This window comes from Danio rerio, chromosome 7 (genome assembly GCF_049306965.1).
Source record: "Danio rerio strain Tuebingen ecotype United States chromosome 7, GRCz12tu, whole genome shotgun sequence".
NCBI lineage: Eukaryota > Metazoa > Chordata > Actinopteri > Cypriniformes > Danionidae > Danio > Danio rerio.
Genome location: NC_133182.1, coordinates 8,607,616 through 8,627,343, shown reverse-complemented (window position 1 = coordinate 8,627,343; position 19,728 = coordinate 8,607,616). Strand labels below are relative to the sequence as shown.

At 36.0% G+C, this 19,728-nt stretch overlaps 2 protein-coding genes across 8 annotated transcripts in view; one reads left to right on the top strand and one right to left on the bottom strand.

Annotated features, from left to right (window-relative positions):
* Positions 1–19,728, bottom strand: part of LOC141375293 (3'-5' exoribonuclease HELZ2-like) — a 296,921-nt gene that overhangs the window by 260,434 nt on the left and 16,759 nt on the right. The gene's annotated exons all lie outside the window — the stretch shown is intronic.
* shtn2 (shootin 2) overlaps positions 11,630–19,728 on the top strand; it is a 40,617-nt gene continuing 32,518 nt past the window's right edge. For 3 of the 4 annotated variants that reach the window (XM_073908051.1, XM_068222437.2, XM_021477700.3), the window contains exons 1-2: positions 11,630–11,699; positions 18,753–18,802. Coding sequence is in view for 1 of the 4 variants with exons in the window: in XM_021477700.3 (XP_021333375.1) it covers positions 11,675–11,699; positions 18,753–18,802 (75 nt within the window). In the remaining 3 variants the exon portion in view is untranslated. Of the gene's footprint in view, positions 11,700–18,737; positions 18,803–19,728 lie in introns of all 4 variants that reach the window. The other variant, XM_073908050.1, reaches the window with a different exon arrangement.

Here is a 19,728-nt window from a genome sequence, read left to right as displayed (position 1 = left end):
CTTTTACACCGAGAAAACTAACAGCATATAGTACTTACCTTCTATAACGTTATGTCCCTCGGTGACTTCGATATCACGTTGTATTAACTTCTTTAATAAGCTGCAGACATCTTAGCAAACTCCATCCTGCAGGCCAACGTACACCAGCCAGCCCGGAGCACAAAGCGGGGGAAAGCCGAGGCCAGAGAGTCAGACAAAATCAACAGAACACGGCTTCACATGTAAAAATGAGACTGAAAATATATCTTTAATACATTCTTACCTGAAAAGTGTGGACTCCAAAATAGACTTTTCTTTGAAAAGCGTGCGAAGTTCTGTGTAAACAGCCAGCATACTCGACCGACCGCCTCAGTAACAAACACTACTATAACGTCTCAACAAGCCAAATTCTTAAAGAGACAGCAACATCACCACCTGTATGAAGATGCTGTCCCTCTGCATGGTTCTTATTCTACATCCCATATATACTATAGGGACTTAAACAGTAAGCAAAGACCAGTATTTACGTTTTTAATGATTAAAATTACATTTAATTATAAATTAAATTATTAACATTTTTAAGAAAGAATAATTTAAATACATGAAAAAAAATTAATTATTAAAATATTTAATTCAATCAATTTATTTATTTATTATATTTTTAAATTATGTATTTTAGTATTAATGTTTAGTATTAATACATTTAAATTAGTGTTATATAGTGTCTTGATCTTATCATGAGCTGAGGGTACAATTTTGTTCCTATAGGGAAACAAAATATATAATTGTACCTTTAAAGGTGCCAAATTGGTCCTTTACGGTACAATTTTGTATCCAAATGTGCTATAAAAGGTACAAAAATTTACCTTTCAAACCTAAATCTGGACATTTGTACCTTTATAGCCCATTTGGGTACAAAATTGTACCCTAAGGACCAATATGGGACCTTTAAAGGTACAATTTTATATTTTGTTCCCTCTAGGAACAAAATTGTACCCTCATTGTACCTTTTTTTCTGAGAGTGTATACATATATATATATATATATATATATATATATATATATATACATACATATACATATACATACATACATATATATATGTCGCGAGAGAGGCGATCGCGAGTATTTACAGTGCTTTAACTACTTAAAACTCATAAACTGTGCACAATTTCACTGTGTGTTTGCTGGAACAGTCTTTCACTGTCATATACAACAATAGCCCCTATTTCACTGAGATCGAGAGAATGAAAGTAGCCTACTCCATTTCTCTTTCTCTCTCGCTTTCGCTCAGTCTCTGTCTCTCTCTTTCTCACACACACACACACACACACACACACACACACACACACACACACACACACACACACACACACACACACACACACACACACACACACACACACACACACACACACACACACACACACACACACACACACACACAGTTGAAGTCAGAATTATTAGCCCCCCTTTGAATTTTTTTCTTTTTTAAATATTTTCCAAATAATGTTTAACAGAGCAAGGAAATTTTCACAGTATCAGTGATAATGTTTTTTCTTCTGAAGAAAGTCTTATTTGTTTTATTTTGGCTAGAATAAAAGCAGTTTTTAATTTTTTAAAAGCCATTTTAAGGTAAAAATTATTAGCCACAGAACAAACCATTGCTATACAATAACTTGCCTAATTACCCTAACCTGCCTAGTTAACCTAATTAAGCCTTTAAATGTCACTTAAAGCTGTATACAAGTGTCTTAAAAATATTTAGTCAAATATTATTTACTGTCATCATGGCAAAGATAAAATAAATCAGTTATTAGAAATGAGTCATTAAAACTATTATGTTTAGAAATGCGTTGAAGAAATCTGCTCTCCGTTAAACAGAAATTAGGTAAAAAAAATAAACAAGGGGGCTAATAATCCTGACTTCAACTATATATTGCAAGATAGTGCAATATATTTCATTAGTCCTATGTACCAAGTTTTTGTGTGCTGCATGCTGTTTATCCAAATCTGACCAATCAGATGAGGCCTTTACTGTCTTTATCCTCACCCCTCCAGTAGGTGATGTTAGGTGAAACTAGAGCTGAAAATAAATACTAATGCCGGAGGACAAGAGAGAAAACAGAAATAAACCAGTCAAACAGACTGCCAACTATTCCAGGTAAGGCTGCACAATATATGGTTTCAGCATCGATACTGCAATGTGCGCAGTGGCAATAGTCACATCGCAAGATATGCAATGTTGAGTCTGAATTAAAGTTGACCAGGAGCCACAGAACCCATCTGAATAGTAGAGGCACTGCTAAGTTTAACATTTACATTTGTTATAAGGACTTTGACTGATTCATTTTCTTGTCGGCTTAGTCCCTTTATAAATCCAGGGTCGCCACAGCGGAATGAACCGCCAACTTATCCAGCATGTTTTTACGCAGTGGATGCCCTTCCAGCGGCATCCCATTTCTGGGAAACATCCACACACACTCATTCACACTCATACACTACGGACAATTTAGCTTACCCAATTCACCTGTGCCACATGTGTTTGGAGTGTGGTGGAAACCGGAGCACCCGGAATCCAGGAAACCCACGCGAACGCAAGGAGAACATGCAAACTCCTCAAAGAAAAGCCAACTGACCCAGCCGAGGCTTGAACCAGCGACCTTCTTGCTGTGAGGCGACAGCACTACCTATTGCGCCACTGTATTAATTTATTTATGCAAAAAAATAATTCTTACTTAGAATAAGTAATACTTACTTACGTTTCTGTAAATTAATAATAATATTAATTACCATATTGGCAGACAATTTTGCTTGAAAAACTAATTTTGACTTATTTCTTCTGAAGGCAAAAACAGGTCCTCCAAACAAAATGTCGAGATTGACTCGATAAGGGAACCCCTCACCTCGCTTAACGGAAAAAAGTAGCACAGATGATGTGTTCTGCAGAGCTGTTTAAAGGAAAGCACTTGTGGTTCGTTGCGATCTGTTTACGGAACTATAGCATCCGTCACCCACAAGTTAAACTACTGAAGGACTTTCATGCAAGCTGGCACAGGTGGCGATTGTAAATGACATCACCTGCAGAGGTAGCGCAGTTGCCTGAGAGTGCAAGTCCTCGAGTGCAAGCCTGAAAGCGCAAATCTGCAGCCAGACTCTATTGATGCACAACCAACAGTATCTAAGGATTTTGCTAAAAGTACTAAGCACAAGTGCGAAAGCGAAAGATTGAAGCAGTGTACTGATGCTGTGACACGTTACCTGATAAAAAGGACTGAAGAGTCGTTAGACAGAGACAAGATTAATTAAATATCACGTTTAACAACTATAGTGAGACACGATCCAGCGGTACATCCTTGATAAGCTGTCCGACGTGCACTGCTCTCTGGGGTTTTGTGCTCAAAGCACCCACTGACTGCTGAGGCCCAGACACACAAATACACTGCAGTGCATGACAGAGTGTGTGTTTGTGGTCACATAATGAGCGTTTTCAGTGGTATAGTGTGGAAGGAGGGCTTTTTAGAAATGCTAGATGAAACGCCTGTGTGGACATGGATCCTTTTCGTTCTAAAATATCATTTTAAAAATTAAGACGTATTAGTGTAAACGAAGCCTAAGTGTGTATTTTGGAGTGGAGGATCGCGATGCCGGTTCAGCATCGTGATGTCTATCGGCCATTGGCGATGGAAGATGGCATCGTCTATCGACTAAACCCTGGTTTACATCTTCTATACGCACATTTTGTCACTGTTTTGTAGCACAAACCCTTATTCACGAGTTCACACTCAACAGACATTTGAGTAAATAGAATATGTGTATTCTGTGTAACACGAGTTAGTATATGTGTAACCCCTTATCAGGATAGAGAGAGAAATAGGGGCCCGAGCACGGTGTCTAGCTCGGCTCCAGAATGCTCATCTGATTTATGTAGGTATCGGGTTTAAAAGTGTGGAGTTGAGGTAGTGGAGGGATGCTAAAGTCGGGAAAAAAACAGAGGTAGTACGTGCAATTTACAGGGGTTTTGTCGTAAGCTGATTATATAATAGAATGTAGAGCTGCACAATTAATCGTAAAAAGATCGCGATCTCGATTCGACTCACTAGATCAGGCATGTCCAAACTACGGCCCGCGGGCCATCTGCGGCCCTCAATCAGTTTTGTGGCGGCCCGCGAGGCTTTTTATAAATATCAATAGAATCTGGCCCGCTATACAAAAATGAACGTAATTCAATAAATAACCACCGGGTGTCGCTATTACATGCATTCAATTAAGCAGCAGTTCTTGTTATGATCTATCTATCTATCTATCTATCTATCTATCTATCTATCTATCTATCTATCTATCTATCTATACACAGTTGAAGTCTGAATTATTAGCCCCTCTTTGATTTATTTCTTCTTTTTTAAATATTTCCCAAATGATGTTTAACAGAGCAAGGACATTTTTACAGTATGTCTGATAATATTTTTTCTTTTGGAGAAAGACTTTTGATTTATTTCGGCTAGAATAAAAAGCGGTTTAAATTTTTTTATGAACCATTTTAAGGTCAAAATTATTAGCCCCTTAAGTCTTCAGAACAAACCATTGTCATAAAATAACTTGCCTAATTACCTTAACTTGACTAGTTAACTTGATTACCCTAGTTAAGCCTTTAAATGTCACTTTAAGCTGTATAGAAGTGTCTTAAAAATATCTAGTCAAATATTATTTACTGTCATCATGGCAAAGATAAAATAAATCAGTTATTAGAAATGAGTTACTAAAACTAATATGTTTAGAAATGTGTGGAAAAAAATCTTCTGTCCGTTAAACAGAAATTGGGGAAAAAATAAATGGGGGCTAATAATTTAGGGGGGCTAACAATTCTGACTTCAACTGTATTTATATATATATATATATATATATATATATATATATATATATATATATATATATATATGCGTGTCTGTGTGATGTATGTAAAATTTGGCCCGCGAAAACGTTTGTTTTTCTGCATCTGGCCCTCGGCCCAAAAAGTTTGGACACCCCTGCCCTAGATGATCTTAATCCAGCATTTCTACGATTCTGTCAATCATATTATCAAGTTCAGCAGAGAAACAATGGAGGCAGCACAAGTCTTCACATTGTTTTACATACATTGTTCAGCAACGTGGACACCTCCAAATGATGTTGAAAGAGTCAAATGCTGTATTTATACGATATAATTCACCCCCATAATGACATTTCTGACCTCATGTAATGTATTTGCGACAGCAAAATCACACGTGACGTGAGCTGACCCAGCTGACGTGAGCTGTTGCCACACAAAGATCGGCGCGCGCACGCCTCTGAATGAAGTCTACTTTAGCGAACAGAACCTGCATAAGCTGTGATTCATGAATATGAGTTAGTAATGTTGTAAATAACATTCAGTTTGTGGCAGAGTGATCGTTTGGGAGTGAACTGCTCTTAGCAGTGAAAATGAAACCGAAAGCACACACAGTGTTGCCAGATGTAGCTGACTGATTTCAGCCCAAAAAGTATCCGTAACCTGCCGAAATGCAAAAATACCCACCCAGTCTTCTGTATTCACGAAAATCGCACAGGGTCTCTGCAGATATCATAATGTCAAATTTAAGACCTTTTATGACCTTTTTAAGACCATTAAGTATTAAATTTTAGACCTATATCGCAATATCAAAAACATGCGAGATAAAATGTAAAAGCACAAAATTAGGGGTAAAATAAAGTTATTTAAATTGAACAGTAGTAAAGTCAGGTTAAATGCACCATTGAACTACAGAAAAAACAAACATCTTAATGCAGATTTATACTTTCACCTGGCACCGCATCGCACAACTCACGAAACGGATTAAGGCTTTTATACTTGACACGTTCACCATTGAGATTTTTTTTTTTTAAATGACAGGGGGCGGTCCAAAAAAACAAAGTAAAATCAGACGAATAAAAGATAATCATTATCATTGAAGATGTTTATGGGGGCCTCTTTTTGTTGTTTAAACAAACTTATCCCTCAGGTTTTTCCAAAGTTTTACAAAAAACCTTCCTCCTTTCCCATGGCTGTTGCAATTTATAGCCAATAGTTATTGGTCATTCTGGCAAGCAGAAATGTAACTTTGATAGAAAATAGGTAAAAACTTGATTAGGTATTATTATAGCCTACTGTACTATTTACTCTTCAGATAAATCCCACTATCAATCCCATTTTATCAGTAAAATAAAGTGAACTAGTGTCTGCTGTACAGTGTTTTGTACAGTACAGTAAAGTACTTCAATTACTCTGTTGTGGTAATACTATAGTTGCTATGGTAACACAACAAGTGTATTAAAAGCAAACTACCCAGTGTTTTAGTTTTTTTTTTTACAATATAGGGTATATTTTTCTACAATTCAACACACTTTACTGTAGTAAAACTACACTGTATTTCATTTTATCAGTTCACTATTCTTAATACTACAGTATGCAAAATCATCTCTGGAGAGCAAAAGCAAGAAAGGAGTTCGACGAATCGAGAGCAGATCATTCGCGCGTGTGCAGCCAGTGTTTTGAGAGCTTGCAAGCAGTTTTGTCCATGAACAAAGGAAACCGGCGCGTGAGCAGAGATTCGCTCTCTCGTATTACAGCGCTCATGACTTATAAAACTGCGCTTGCGACATTCGTCAGTGAAATAACGGCATACTCTGCCAGCCGAAATCATTTCGCGCGCACTCAAAGCGAACTTCCGCAAACACAGCGATAATGTCACATTCGCCGTGCGCACTGAGTTTAATATCAGAAAGCTGATTGGCTATTGCAAGTTGACCTTTTTGTAGTTGTAATACCGCAAATTACAATTGGACTAGTGAAATAAAAACTACAACACCCCAAAAACCTAGCAACAACAACAAAAAGAATTTAAATGAGCATTAGATGTAGCTTTACATGGACATCGCAAAAATAAGACTTGTGCAAAAATGTTTAAGACCTAGAACAGCAAATATAAGACTTTTTAAAGCAATAAATTTCGATTTTTTTAACACTTTTTAAGACCCCGCGGGGACCCTGTCACATCAGTGACAGATTTTAAGCAAAAAATGACAGATTGTAAGCATATGTCTCAAACACGATAATTCAACATCAGAATTATCATCAGCATTAATGACCAGGACAAATCTAAAGTCTGTTCAAGTCCACCATTCCAAATCAATGCAAAATTTAGCATTTTATCCAACAGTACAGCTACACAAAGCCTATTGCTCTTTTACAATATGTTTGAGAATAACAATAATAATAGCCCACTCATCTACAGAATTGTGAGAAAATCGTGATCTTTATTATAGGCGGAAAAAAAAATCGTGATTCTCATTTTAGTCAGAATTATGCAGCTCTAATAGAATGATCGTCAATAGATAAATTAGACTGGTCAAAACCGATCGTGTTTCTCCTGAAATTTGTATATAAAACATCACTAGATATCCTTAAGGCCAACATTCTGATACTAACCTCTAAAAACCTTTATTTTAATTTCACAGCTTTAATATTTGCAATACTTTTGAGCCGAACAATGTGCTTCACTGGTCTGATTAATTAGTTAAGCTTTTAACGATGGTTTAATTGAGATAGAGAGTTTGTTCACTAGGAAAAATTAGATCATCCATTTTAGAGAGAAAAAAAAAAATTTATCTGAGGAAACAGCTCCCATAATCCTGCAGCTCATATGACAATGTCTTATAGATCTTTCTTTTGTGTTGGCTGCCTTTTGATTTTCCTATAGACTAAAAATATTTGTAATGTAACATGCCGGACTTGCATCGATTTTTCTTCACGCAGTTTGAGATTTTGTACAATAGCTTCAAGGTCACATTGTTTGGCCTGAGACAGTCTTTAGTGGTACAGAAGATACAATGAACATTGATTTTGCAATTAAACAATACATTTATATAGTTAATGCAGCTGTGAAATAAGATGATATATGTTATATGGATGAAATTAGCGTTTCATATTATGTTCTAGTCTTTATTGTGTAGTGTCGCAAAATACATTGAACACCTTTAAATCATTTGGATGTGCGCAATCTTATAGACAGATAGAAATGAATAACAACGTGGAGAGAAAACTGCAAGCTTGGAAGTACAGTGTTTACATTTTGCATTTTATTTAGCAATATTTTAGGCTGGGCCTCTGAATAGGTTTAAGAAAAGTGTTTTATATTTATTTCATATTTCCTTTGGTTTATTCCCAGTTTTGTCAGACTTTGCCACCTGCAGAATGAACCGACATTAATTTGGGCATTTGTTTTTAACACAGCAGATATCCAGCTGCAACTCAGCACAACCCTTAGTGCTGGGAAACACCCATAAACTCATTCATTCATTTTCCTTTTGGTTTAGTCCCTTTATTCATCAGGGGTCATCATAGCGGAATGAACCACCAACTTATCCAGCATACTGTATGTTTTACACAGCAGATGCCCTTTCAGCTGCAACCCAGTGCTGGGTAAACACCGATAAATTGTCATATGTTTTTATATATTTTTACATAAGAATGTATACATTTATACATTTTTAAGCTAACTTTTGCCCTGAAGTTCTAAATAAAATGAGGCAAATGATTACAACTAAATGCGATATTGACAAAAGTTGAAGTCAGAATTATTAGCCCCCTTGAATTATTAGATCGCTTGTTTATTTTTTAACGGAGATAAGATTTTTTCAGCACTTTTCCAGACATCATAGTTTTATTAATTACTCATTTCTAATAATGGATTCATTTTATCTTTGCCATGATGACAGTAAATAATATTTTACTAGATATTTTTCAAGACACTTCTATACAGCTTAAAATGACATTTAAAGGCTTAACTAGGTTAATTAGGTTAACTAGGCAGGTTAGGGTAATTAGGCAAGTTACTGTATATTGATAGTTTGTTCTGTAGACTATCGAGAAAAAAATTTGCTTAAAGGGGCTAATAATTTTGTCCCTAAAATGGTGTTTAAAAAAATTAAAAACTGCCTTTATTCTAGCCAAAATAAAACAAATAAGACTTTCTCCTGAAGAAAAAATATTATCAGACATACTGTGAAAATTTGCTTGCTCTGTTAAACATCATTTGGGAAATATTTATAAAAGAAGAAAAAAATTCAAAGGGGGCTCATAATTCTGACTTTACCTGTACATGTGCACCGTATAAATACTGTAGGTACACCCCTCACAGATTTCTTGTTTAAATTAAGATTTTCTTTAGGATGCTGTACAAAAATATATTTGTTTATATACATTAGATTAGACAGTGCCAAAGGCAAAAGTGCAACTAATGTTATAAAAAAATTACGCCCAAATGAATATGTTGGGGTAAAATATTAAAATAATAAAATTTTTATTTTATTATTTTAAATAAAAGTGAACTGTGTTATAGTGAAGGACCACTGTATACATAATTCACAAAAAATCATCAAATTAAAATGTTATTATTAGTTTTAATTTTAAATAAAATTTTAATAACAGGAAAAATCAAAAGAAACATAATAAAAATTTAAAATTTAGTTTTTTTTTTTTTTTTTTTTTTTTTGTAAAACGTATTTGAATTTAAATGCATTTTCTTTCTATTTCTAAAGGTCTTCGGTGACCAAACTATGACTGTTAATAAAACTGTTATGTTAAAATGCACCAAAAATTTTCTATATTCACGGAGAAATTAACATAAATATTAACATAAATATTCATCTTCCAAACTACTCATTTATTATTAAAAATGTACAAAAAAGTTATTTCATATCTATACAAACTTCACAGCACAGCATTAGGTTAACAAGATAAGTACCCTATTGGCAGATTATTTGGCTTTTATTAAGAAAAACCCACTTATTTATGACTTATTTCTTTTGGCGGGGGACAGTAGAGAGACCGGAAAGTATGGGGAGCAGAGAGAGGGGGAGGATAGGACCTCACGGCTGGAATCAAACTCAGGTCGTACCGGAGTACCATGTGCCAGCACACCAACCACTAGGCCATTGGTGCCGACAGTATGACACAAAACAATATTTTGGGAAAAAAATTGATATTTAGACAAAAAAAAGACTAAAAAAAGACTAAAACTCCAAACATTTTTTTCAGTGCATGTACAGTAAGTGTTTGGAACTTTTATGAATTATGTATACAGTGGTCCTTCACTACATGGTACACTACATGGTACACTTTTCGTGGTCTTGCAGTTTCTACAGCTTATTGTACTCTGCGTCCTGACTGGCTGTAGACCATTGTCAATCAATCTCTTTCGTGCCGTGTCTCCTGTACAGTACAGAATGCATCCAGATAAATTAACACGAATCTTCAATCGCTAGCAGTGTGACTCTGAAGTGCTGTACTGTGTGCTTGCAAGTTTTCTCAACACAATGTTGACGAAACGTTCTACACTGTCAAAGGCACCAACCAGCGGTAGCACCCAAAAGGCAGAGAAAGATGCTAATCATTGCACAAAAAGTTGAACTTCTGGACATGCTAAAGGAAGGTAGAAGTTACGTGGCTGTATGGCATCATTAGGGAATAAATAAATGAAGATCAAATGGTTTTGGTCTTTGGTTTTATTCTACAATGCTGGACTTATTACAAACTTTGAGGGTGTTTAAACGAGCGAAAAAGTATGAGAATGTTAACGGCTGATTCAGAAAAGTGCATAAAGTATGTAGTGAGGGGTTTTACAGCCTTAAAACATCTAATAATTGTCAAATATAAACCTGTCTATACTTACGGGTCTATTACAGGTTATTTTAGAACGTAACTCCTGCGAATATTGAGGGACCCCAGTACAGTCAAAATAAAAAATATTTTGCTGCTTATTTAAACTGAAATAAACTGAATCAACAAAATTCTTGAGTTTTATTTTGTAAAATTTTATCGTTTTATGTTCAATCCACTTAAATTTCTTAGGTTAACTGATTTGTGTTGGGAGAACGTGAGTAAATTTTGAGAATCCCTGCATTTTTTTTACAGTGTACAAGCATGTGCATCTAAAGCATTTACGATACAAAGAAATATGTAAACTAAAACTTTGTCAGATGTAAAGAAATTCACTAGTCCTTTAAGTGCATACATGTGTCTTTTCTTTTTAAAAATGCATTTGTTCAGACAACACTCATTTCTTTTTCGGCTTAGTCCCTTTATTAATCAGGGATCACCACAACGGAATTAACCGCCAACTTACCCAGCATATGTTTTATGCAGCGGATGGCCTTCCAGCTGCAACCCATCTCTGGGAAACATCTACACACACTTATTCACACTCATACACTACGGCCAATTTAGCTTACCCAATTCACCTGTACCGCATGTCTAAGGACTATGGGGGAAACCGGAGCACCCGGAGGAAACCCATGCGAACACGGGGAGAACATGCAAACTCCAAACAGAAACGCCGACTGACCCAGCCAAGGCTTGAACCAGCGACCTTGCTGTGAGATGACAGCACTACCTACTGTGCCACTGCGTCGCCTTGTTCAGACAACATTTTGACACAAATGACAAAGCGTGCTCCACCACATCCTTTCTCAATAGCCATTCTGTTGACACGTGTCAATGGTCGTTTGTATCAATACACATGAACAAAAAATGGGAAGAAATAAAAGTTAGTTTCAGTTCTTCTTGTCGAGCAAACAGTCAAACAGAAGCAGAAACAGAGAAAGAGAGATTCAGGAGAAGATCAGTCGTCAACAAGAAGCGATGTGGAGTCTTGAATCAGTATCAGGTTGGAAACATTTGCTTTTTTCCCACTTTAAGAGTGCCTTAATGTTTTAAATCCTAAAAAATGCTCTTATTCCAATGGAAAATGAATTCTGTTTATAGTAATGAAAGAACTCAGATGTCAGTCATTCTAATGATAGTACTGGCACAGCAAAAAGAAATTAAAGCAGAAATTAATGCAAGAAATTAATAATCTGAAACAACGAAAATCCAAGAACAATTCAACTGATACAAGTTAAAATATAAAAAGCTGCTCTAAAATAACAGTTTAAGAGTTTAATTGCAAAAACGGATAACTCATTCTTAATCGTTTTCTAATATGATGCTTTTATAGGTTCACAAAACCCTGGAGTACTTTTTTAAAGATTTTAACAGATGTGTGTGTGTTGAGCATCAGTTAAGACAATGTTAGCCCCTTTTAGCTTTAATTGTGGGAGAAATTGGGTAAATTGAGCTTGTGTCAGCTAATTTCAGCTTCTGGGTTTAAAATGATATTTGGGGCGGGATCAAAATCGGCAACGGAGCTCAGAACTTCAAGTGCAAAGATGACACGTCGGTTTCTCATTATTATTCATAGCGGAGTTTTCTTATCCTATGAGAAGAGCTGGCTTCTTAATTATTCATGAGAGCACGTGCTTTCCGAAGGCAAGGCAGACCTGCCAGTGCCAAGCTATGAGACCCTATGATGATGACTGTGTGAGACCGCATCCGCGGACCCACGGCACACTGCATTTAGCTGTTCATGAAGGGTCGTATGTGTTTGTTTTCATGATCCATGACCCGCGATGCTGTCAGGGACGATACAGCAAAGCTGTTTGTGTGCAGCAAGCATTTTTGTCGGGAGAGCAGTATAAGAATTGGAGAATGGCGGACGTTGTCTTTCATAAGGAGTTTGTTCACATTTAGACGCATCGCCTTGCTGCTGTGTTTGTCTAAATCCTCCAGATTACCAACAGGGTTAATGGTTAAAATAGACAGGGCAAGAGACCTGCTGCACTGAGTCTGCATTCAGACCCGGGGATTGAGGGAAAAGTCCTCATCAGTGTTTATATGAACACGATTATCTTTATAATGATATAAATTGTGGTTATCTGTATATGAAATGACAAATGTAGCAGGGCTCTTTCTCCCCTGCTCTGCTGGCCACACCCACTCCTGCCCTTTGCTCGCGGAGCTCCACGCCCATTGTGATGCATCTTTTGAAAAAATTCTGAGGTAGACCTGAACCAAAAGTGGAGGTGTCATGACCCTTTAAGGCAGGGGTCACCAACCTTCATGAAACTGAGAGCTACTTCTTGGGTACCGATTAATGTGGAGGGCTACCAGTTTGATAAACACTTCTCAAATAACAAATGTGCTCAATTTACTTTTAATTATACTTTATGTTTTTGGTAATAATTAATGATACTCATCCATGTGAAGACACTGATCATGTTAATGATTCTCACAAAAGTTATCAACAATGATTTAACAGGGTAGGAAATACCCTGTATTTAATGTATCAATGTGCAACACTTTATTATATATCTCTGCAAATATTTACATTTTTAAAAGATTACTTTTATATTAGATGAAGCTTACTGGTAAGTGGCGCTATGGTGAGCTATTTTTAGAACAGGCCTGCGGGCAACAAATGTGATCCTCGTGGGCTCCATGTTGGTGACCCCTGCTTTAAGGTCTGTATTAAAGTACAATTGCAAAAGAAGACATGATTAATGAAAACTTTGATTAAATGAAGCTTTTTAGTAGTTTTCTTTAATCATGGTTTAATATAGTAATAATGCATATAGTATTGAACAGTTCAACTGCAAAAAAAATTGTGGTTATCTGTTTTTTGCAAATCAACTCTTTCTTTATTCAACTAGTTTAGATTCAGTCCAATAGAGTGGAGGAACTATGACGTCACCTTGTAGGCAAATCAGCTGCTTGCATAAAACTGGTTCCCTCTACAAAATCCCTATAGGATTTTCCCATAGGCTATTCGAAGATTGGGAATAATAATTTCAGTGTTCAAACGCAGTTCATAACACTTACACGTTTTGTCCAGCCGGATAATCCTCACACGAAAATACAACTTTGAGCTCTTTTGGATCTTAAATGCAAATGCAAGAATTAAAAAGCTAACATTAGGCTATAAACGGACTACAATGCCTTCAGGGCGCTCGCCTGTGACGTCAGCACCACCCTCCTACAGAAAAATTTGAAATTGGGTCTTTGACAACGATTTACTCTCTCGGTTTATTATATTATAATCCAAGCTATATATTCTAAACAAATATATATTCTACGCAAAACCACATCTGTATAGACCTATGTGCCTTTTGGATAGTTTTTACTGTCTGTATAAATCTGCCTACATAGTATTATATTAAGACATATTTAAATAAGTGTATCGCTCGCATGCACACAGCCCGCTTGGCTTACCTTAGACGACAGAAATGAGGCGTAAGGGACGAGTCTATATGCCTGAAAGTTCCATCATGGATCGAGAACAACATTCAATATTATTTTTTTTGTCACGAAGTACAGCGAAAAACTGCCCATACCGTCACATCTGCTATACATTTTAAGTAGGAGTGTAAATGTTGCAGTTATGACAGAGTTAAATTTGTCCAGATAAAAAAAAACCTGACGAAAAAAATCACTTGATTATGTTAAAACGAGAGATAATATGTGTGTGTTTTTACACATTTATTCACACGTTTGCATTAATGAGAGCAGGAAAGAGACAGGCTGCCACAGATCTACCACACTGTAAAAAATGGCCGTGATTTCAACGGTAAAAAACTGTAAAAATGCTACAGTACAAATCCGTAAACTGGTTAAAGGTATGTTTCCTTAATATATACGGCGTATAACCGTGAATTGCCTTTCCCAGAATTCCCTGCATGGCACATAACTTTTTATGCATTTGGTTGACATTACTATGGATCTTTTTAGTTGTTTCCCCATCAGTTATGTACATTAGAGATTAATGTTACATCTAATGTTGATAAACAATGTTTATTTCATGACTATAATTTTATGCGTGTTACCATACTGGTGTTTAGTAGCTTGGTGAATGACACTGAGCACCTTCTATATGTTGAAAAAGTTGATTGTGATGAGCATTGGTTCATTATGTAACTTCCTCATCACCACCTGCATGTGGGTGTGCTAATGTGTCTAACTGTTTAACAAAAGATGTGTAAATGTTGATCATTCAAAATACAGACATTTTACCTCTATAAATTAATAAAATACGGTAATTTACCGTAAAAATTAAAATTTACTTTTACGGTTTGTACCGTGTTTTTAACGGTAAAGTACTGGTAACCACAGCTGCCGTTTTTTTACAGTAAATTTTACGGAATTATTTTTTACAGTGCACTACATGTGGCGTTATTTCATTGATAAATGTCATGGGCGCAGTCGAGATCGCATTCATGTAAATGCCTACGAGCATGTCAATCTTAGCTTGAGCGCCGATTTCCTCTGTTCGTGCACAAAACTTCTTGCACGCCCTCAAATATATGCTGCTCAAGTGCAGATTTTCTTGCGCGCCCTCAAATAAACACAGCTGAAGTGTGATTTAGTGCGTTTATGTACCGAGTATGTCTCCAACATTTATTAGATTTGCTAGGAATATTTATGAAAGTCTCCGATAGACTTGCGGAGAGAACTGTGGCATTAATGCGTCCTGAAGTAAAGTGAAACGGCTATAAACTCCAGCAAGATCAAGTCATTATATGCAGAGCCACAGACCTTTATCTGTAAATAAAGCATAATTATGAAAACTGTGTTCATCATAACTGAAATCATGCGTCTCCTCATAACACATCACACACCTGTCAGTCAGTCAGTCATTCAGCAGGTCACCTTAAAGCGTAAACAGAACGCACAGCACAACTACGTCACAGAAAAGTTTGCGCTGTCATTATTCACTTATCTTTTCAAACGTTTTTGGTGGAATTTTAACCCTCTATTTTAAACACAACAGAATATTTTGAATTAGAAGCTGTGATGTAGCCGTGGCGGGATGAATTTTGGTGTGGCGCCCCGCCACCGAAGAATGAATGTAGCGGAAACCATGTCATAATATTGTTTAATTAAAATAAAGGATCAATAATCTAATCTGTCTCGTCAGTCTTTACAAGTGAAAGCATTATCTACACACAATATGAATTCCCAATTAGAAAAATACTATAAACTATAAAATACTATTCATGAAAATACTTAAATAACAGACTAATCCAAATGCCCAAGAAAAATGGGCTTCGCTCCAGACCAGGGGCCTCATGTACGAAGACTTGCGTGGAAATCTTACTAAAACATTGCGTACGCACAAAGCTGTAAATGTGCGTACGCAGAAAAAAATTCAGATGTATGAAACACTGCGTACGCCGAATCTCACGCATATTCTTTTGTACATCCGAATGAACGTGAAACTGAGCGCAACATGCACGAGCGCAAAACCCCTCCCTGCCTCCTCCCCCGTATGAATATGCTAATGACTGTGCTAATGGCAAAACCCAACGAAAAAGCAAAGGCAAAAGCAAGCAAGAAGAGAAACTTTGAACAGAATGTGAATTGGTGGTGCTCCTTTCGGAGGTAGACAGGAGAAAAGCGGTGTTATTTGCAAGTTTGTTCTCCGGAATTAACAACAAAAGAAAAAAAAATAGAGTGGGAGAGTTTAGCTGATGCGGTTAACACAGTTGGGTCTGAACATCGCACTGAGTGCATTAAAAAAAAGAAATAGTGTGGTTTATATCTGTAAAATGTTGCAGCACTCGCAACAGTCTAAGTGGCGCGCTCCTAAGACGTATGTCATCATGTCTTGACACGTTCGAGCATGAACTCGGCTCGAATCCAGCGTCTGATGAACTATTTCTTGTTTTTTCCCCCGCTACATATCAGATTTTGCCTACTATTTATCACGAGAAAGACAAGTAGGAATCATCAATAAGTTTGTGCATCATATTTTATTTGCACATTTATTGAATGGAAATGTTTCTGATTCACGCATGCAAATTCATCTTCAGATGGTGCCTTTATAGCAATGTGTGTGCAGTAGATCGCTCAGATTACATTGGGAAAACAGGCGACCGCTGCAAATTGTGCTTTAATGTTTAGCTGCTCAACTGTATGGTATGGAAATCTTATTTACCTGCTAGATCGATGAACCCGTCTCATACAGCTGCCATTGCAAGGCTCAGTCACTTTGTAGAGTGCAATTTAACACAACTGCCTCTAGGAGTCGCCAATGGAAATAAAACAGACACGCACAAAAAATGTGCGTACGCCTGCCAGAAAGCTGCCGTGAACCTGCGCACATTCCCACGTTCAGTTCATTGTTAGTAAATCCAAACGTGAGCGATTCTGAGCGTGAAACTTGGCGTACGCAAAGTTTTTGTGCGTACGCAGCGTTGATACATGAGGCCCCTGATCAGCTTAATGACGTACAATGCCTCCAACACCACCTGTAAGTTCCATTTAGCAACTTGATAGCAACCGTCTTTTTAAAGAAGCGTAACCGAATTAAAAAAAAATCAAGAGTGTGCTGTAACTGATGTTTTTTATGTCGTAGAGTAAAACGTGAAAGTATCTTGAGTTTATGTTATCCACGAACCTTATTTAAGCAATTTTACTGAAATCCCATTGAAAAAAACCCATTGACTTTGAGACGAGGGAACCGGAACTGCTAAAATGCTAACTCGCTTCTGGGTTTTTGCATACAAATTGACATCATAGTTCCTCCACTCTGTAACAGTTTGTTCAATAGCAGTGTTGCAAAAGACATCCATTGTGAAATGACTGATTCAGCTCCAAGTTATCTTCTCTACACTGTAAAAAATTTATATCAATTAGTCCTGACAACATATGTTTTTAGCTCACCGTAACTTATCAAACTAAGTTAAACATGTTCTAGCTTAATTTTATAAGTAAGAACGTTGCTATTTTGAGAAACTATAATAGATTTTTCAATAAATCAAAACAAACCCGGTGTAAACTCCAGCGCAGAGTTGCGCCTCGCTTACGCACTGCTTAATACACACAAGATGCAGAGCAATATGCAAATATCATTACATATGAAAAAAATTAAATATTAAGGATATATATAGTAAATATAAGAATATACATAGGATATAAATATAAAGGATTAAAATATTACAATTTTCTTGCCTACATAAATATGAAAAACCACTGCTTTTATGTCTTCATCTCGGGAGGCTTTTTCAGTTCATTCATAACAATTTGCTTTTGTATAATGTTATTATTATTAGCAGTATTATTTATTATATCCATATTTATATTTGTTTTATTGAAAAACAAGCTTAGCTTTGCCCACCTGCAGGTTTTAGACCATATGGGGCACAGCATGTGTTTTAGGATATAACTCAGGTTTTTGAACACACTTCGTTTTTATTGTTCATTTATTAGTTTGCTGGAAATTAGAACTGAATTTAGAAATAGTTTTGAAACAAATATTTGTGCTTAACAAACGAAATTAATTATTTATAGGCTAATTGATGTCTGTGCGTAAAGGTTTCCCTATCCAAGAGCGAAAGTGAAAGTAGATCATTTATCTCTCATTCTCGCGCAGTAGATGCTCTGTTTAACTGTTTTCTTGCAAGTGAAATGCTCAGTTTTTCCACTTACTCTTACTTTACGTCGTGTAAATAGCAAATGCGCTTATGGTGCGACGCAACTGGCTCTTGCAGGGAATGGGAGACGATACTCTGATTGGTTTATTCTCAAAACACACCTATAACTCGTTAAAAAAATAAACTCAACCCTTTTAGACCATGCGCCACGGCACAAAGCGGATTATATTAGTCTTTATATTAGTAAAAATGCATTCTGACAAGCACTGAAAGTGTTTGCGCCCTGCGTTTTGCACTTTGCGCATGGACCGTCAAAATAGAGCCCATAAGGTTAATTTAACTCAACTTAAAACATTAAGGCAAGCAGGATTTTTTACTATATATACTCTAAATATACTATAATATATACTATGTATACTATAAATACAGTATACAAAACATATGAACATATCTTAAAGCTTTTCTTCTTTTAGACTCTGAGGAGGACAACACACCATCCTCAGAAGATGAAAGAGACTTTGAGGTAATATCTGCTAAAATGTGTGTATGTTGTATTATGTGTATGTTGTATAATGACATGGGTATGACTTAGTTGTTCTCTATTAAGGTGGTTTAGACGGTCAAACCTCGTGTCCCTGTAATTCCAAAAGCTTAAAAATCACATTAACGAGGTCTTTAAATATTCTCATTTTGTCACAGGTTTTCTGTGGGTACTGGGTTTAGAAGTAGGGCAATATAATAAGCGTTCTTTACAGTATTACATACATTATGACAAAGTAGTGTCCTTGTAAACTATGTATACACTATGAAAATATCAAACCACTCATGCAAAATGAGCTGAAACAACACAATTCTATTTTATTCTATTAATTTTATTCAGCATTTATTCCGCATTAGCGATATATACCACGCTAGGTAGATATTTTGAGATGTACTTTTCTAAATTGTGCTCTACTGTACGCTGGATATTTTTAAATGATAAAATTACAAAATCAGCACACAATATTCTTATTGCACATTATAGCACTGTTGAAGCAAAAAAAAATAGCACGTCTTTGGATGTTCTTTCTTAATGCAACTTTAAGCGGCAACGTCTAAATACTAAAAACTGATATTACAAAAATAAGAAATTGACTAAATTGTGAGCCATCCTGTGAAATTTTAATTATTTTAAATTATTATTAATAATTATTATTATTTACTATTAACTGATTTCTTTTGTATTTGCCAAGATATTTTTCAACATACTAGTATTCAGCTTAATGTGACATTTAAATGTGGCTTATGTTGTTTTAACTTATTTTAACAAGTTAATCCGCTTTCAGCTAAATTTTAAAGCGGTTTAACTTGATATTTTTAGTAAGTTTGATTGATGCAAGTTAAGATGACTAGAAAGCTAAATTGAATCAACTAAAAAAAATTAAGGCAGCAACAATCTTTTTTAGGTTA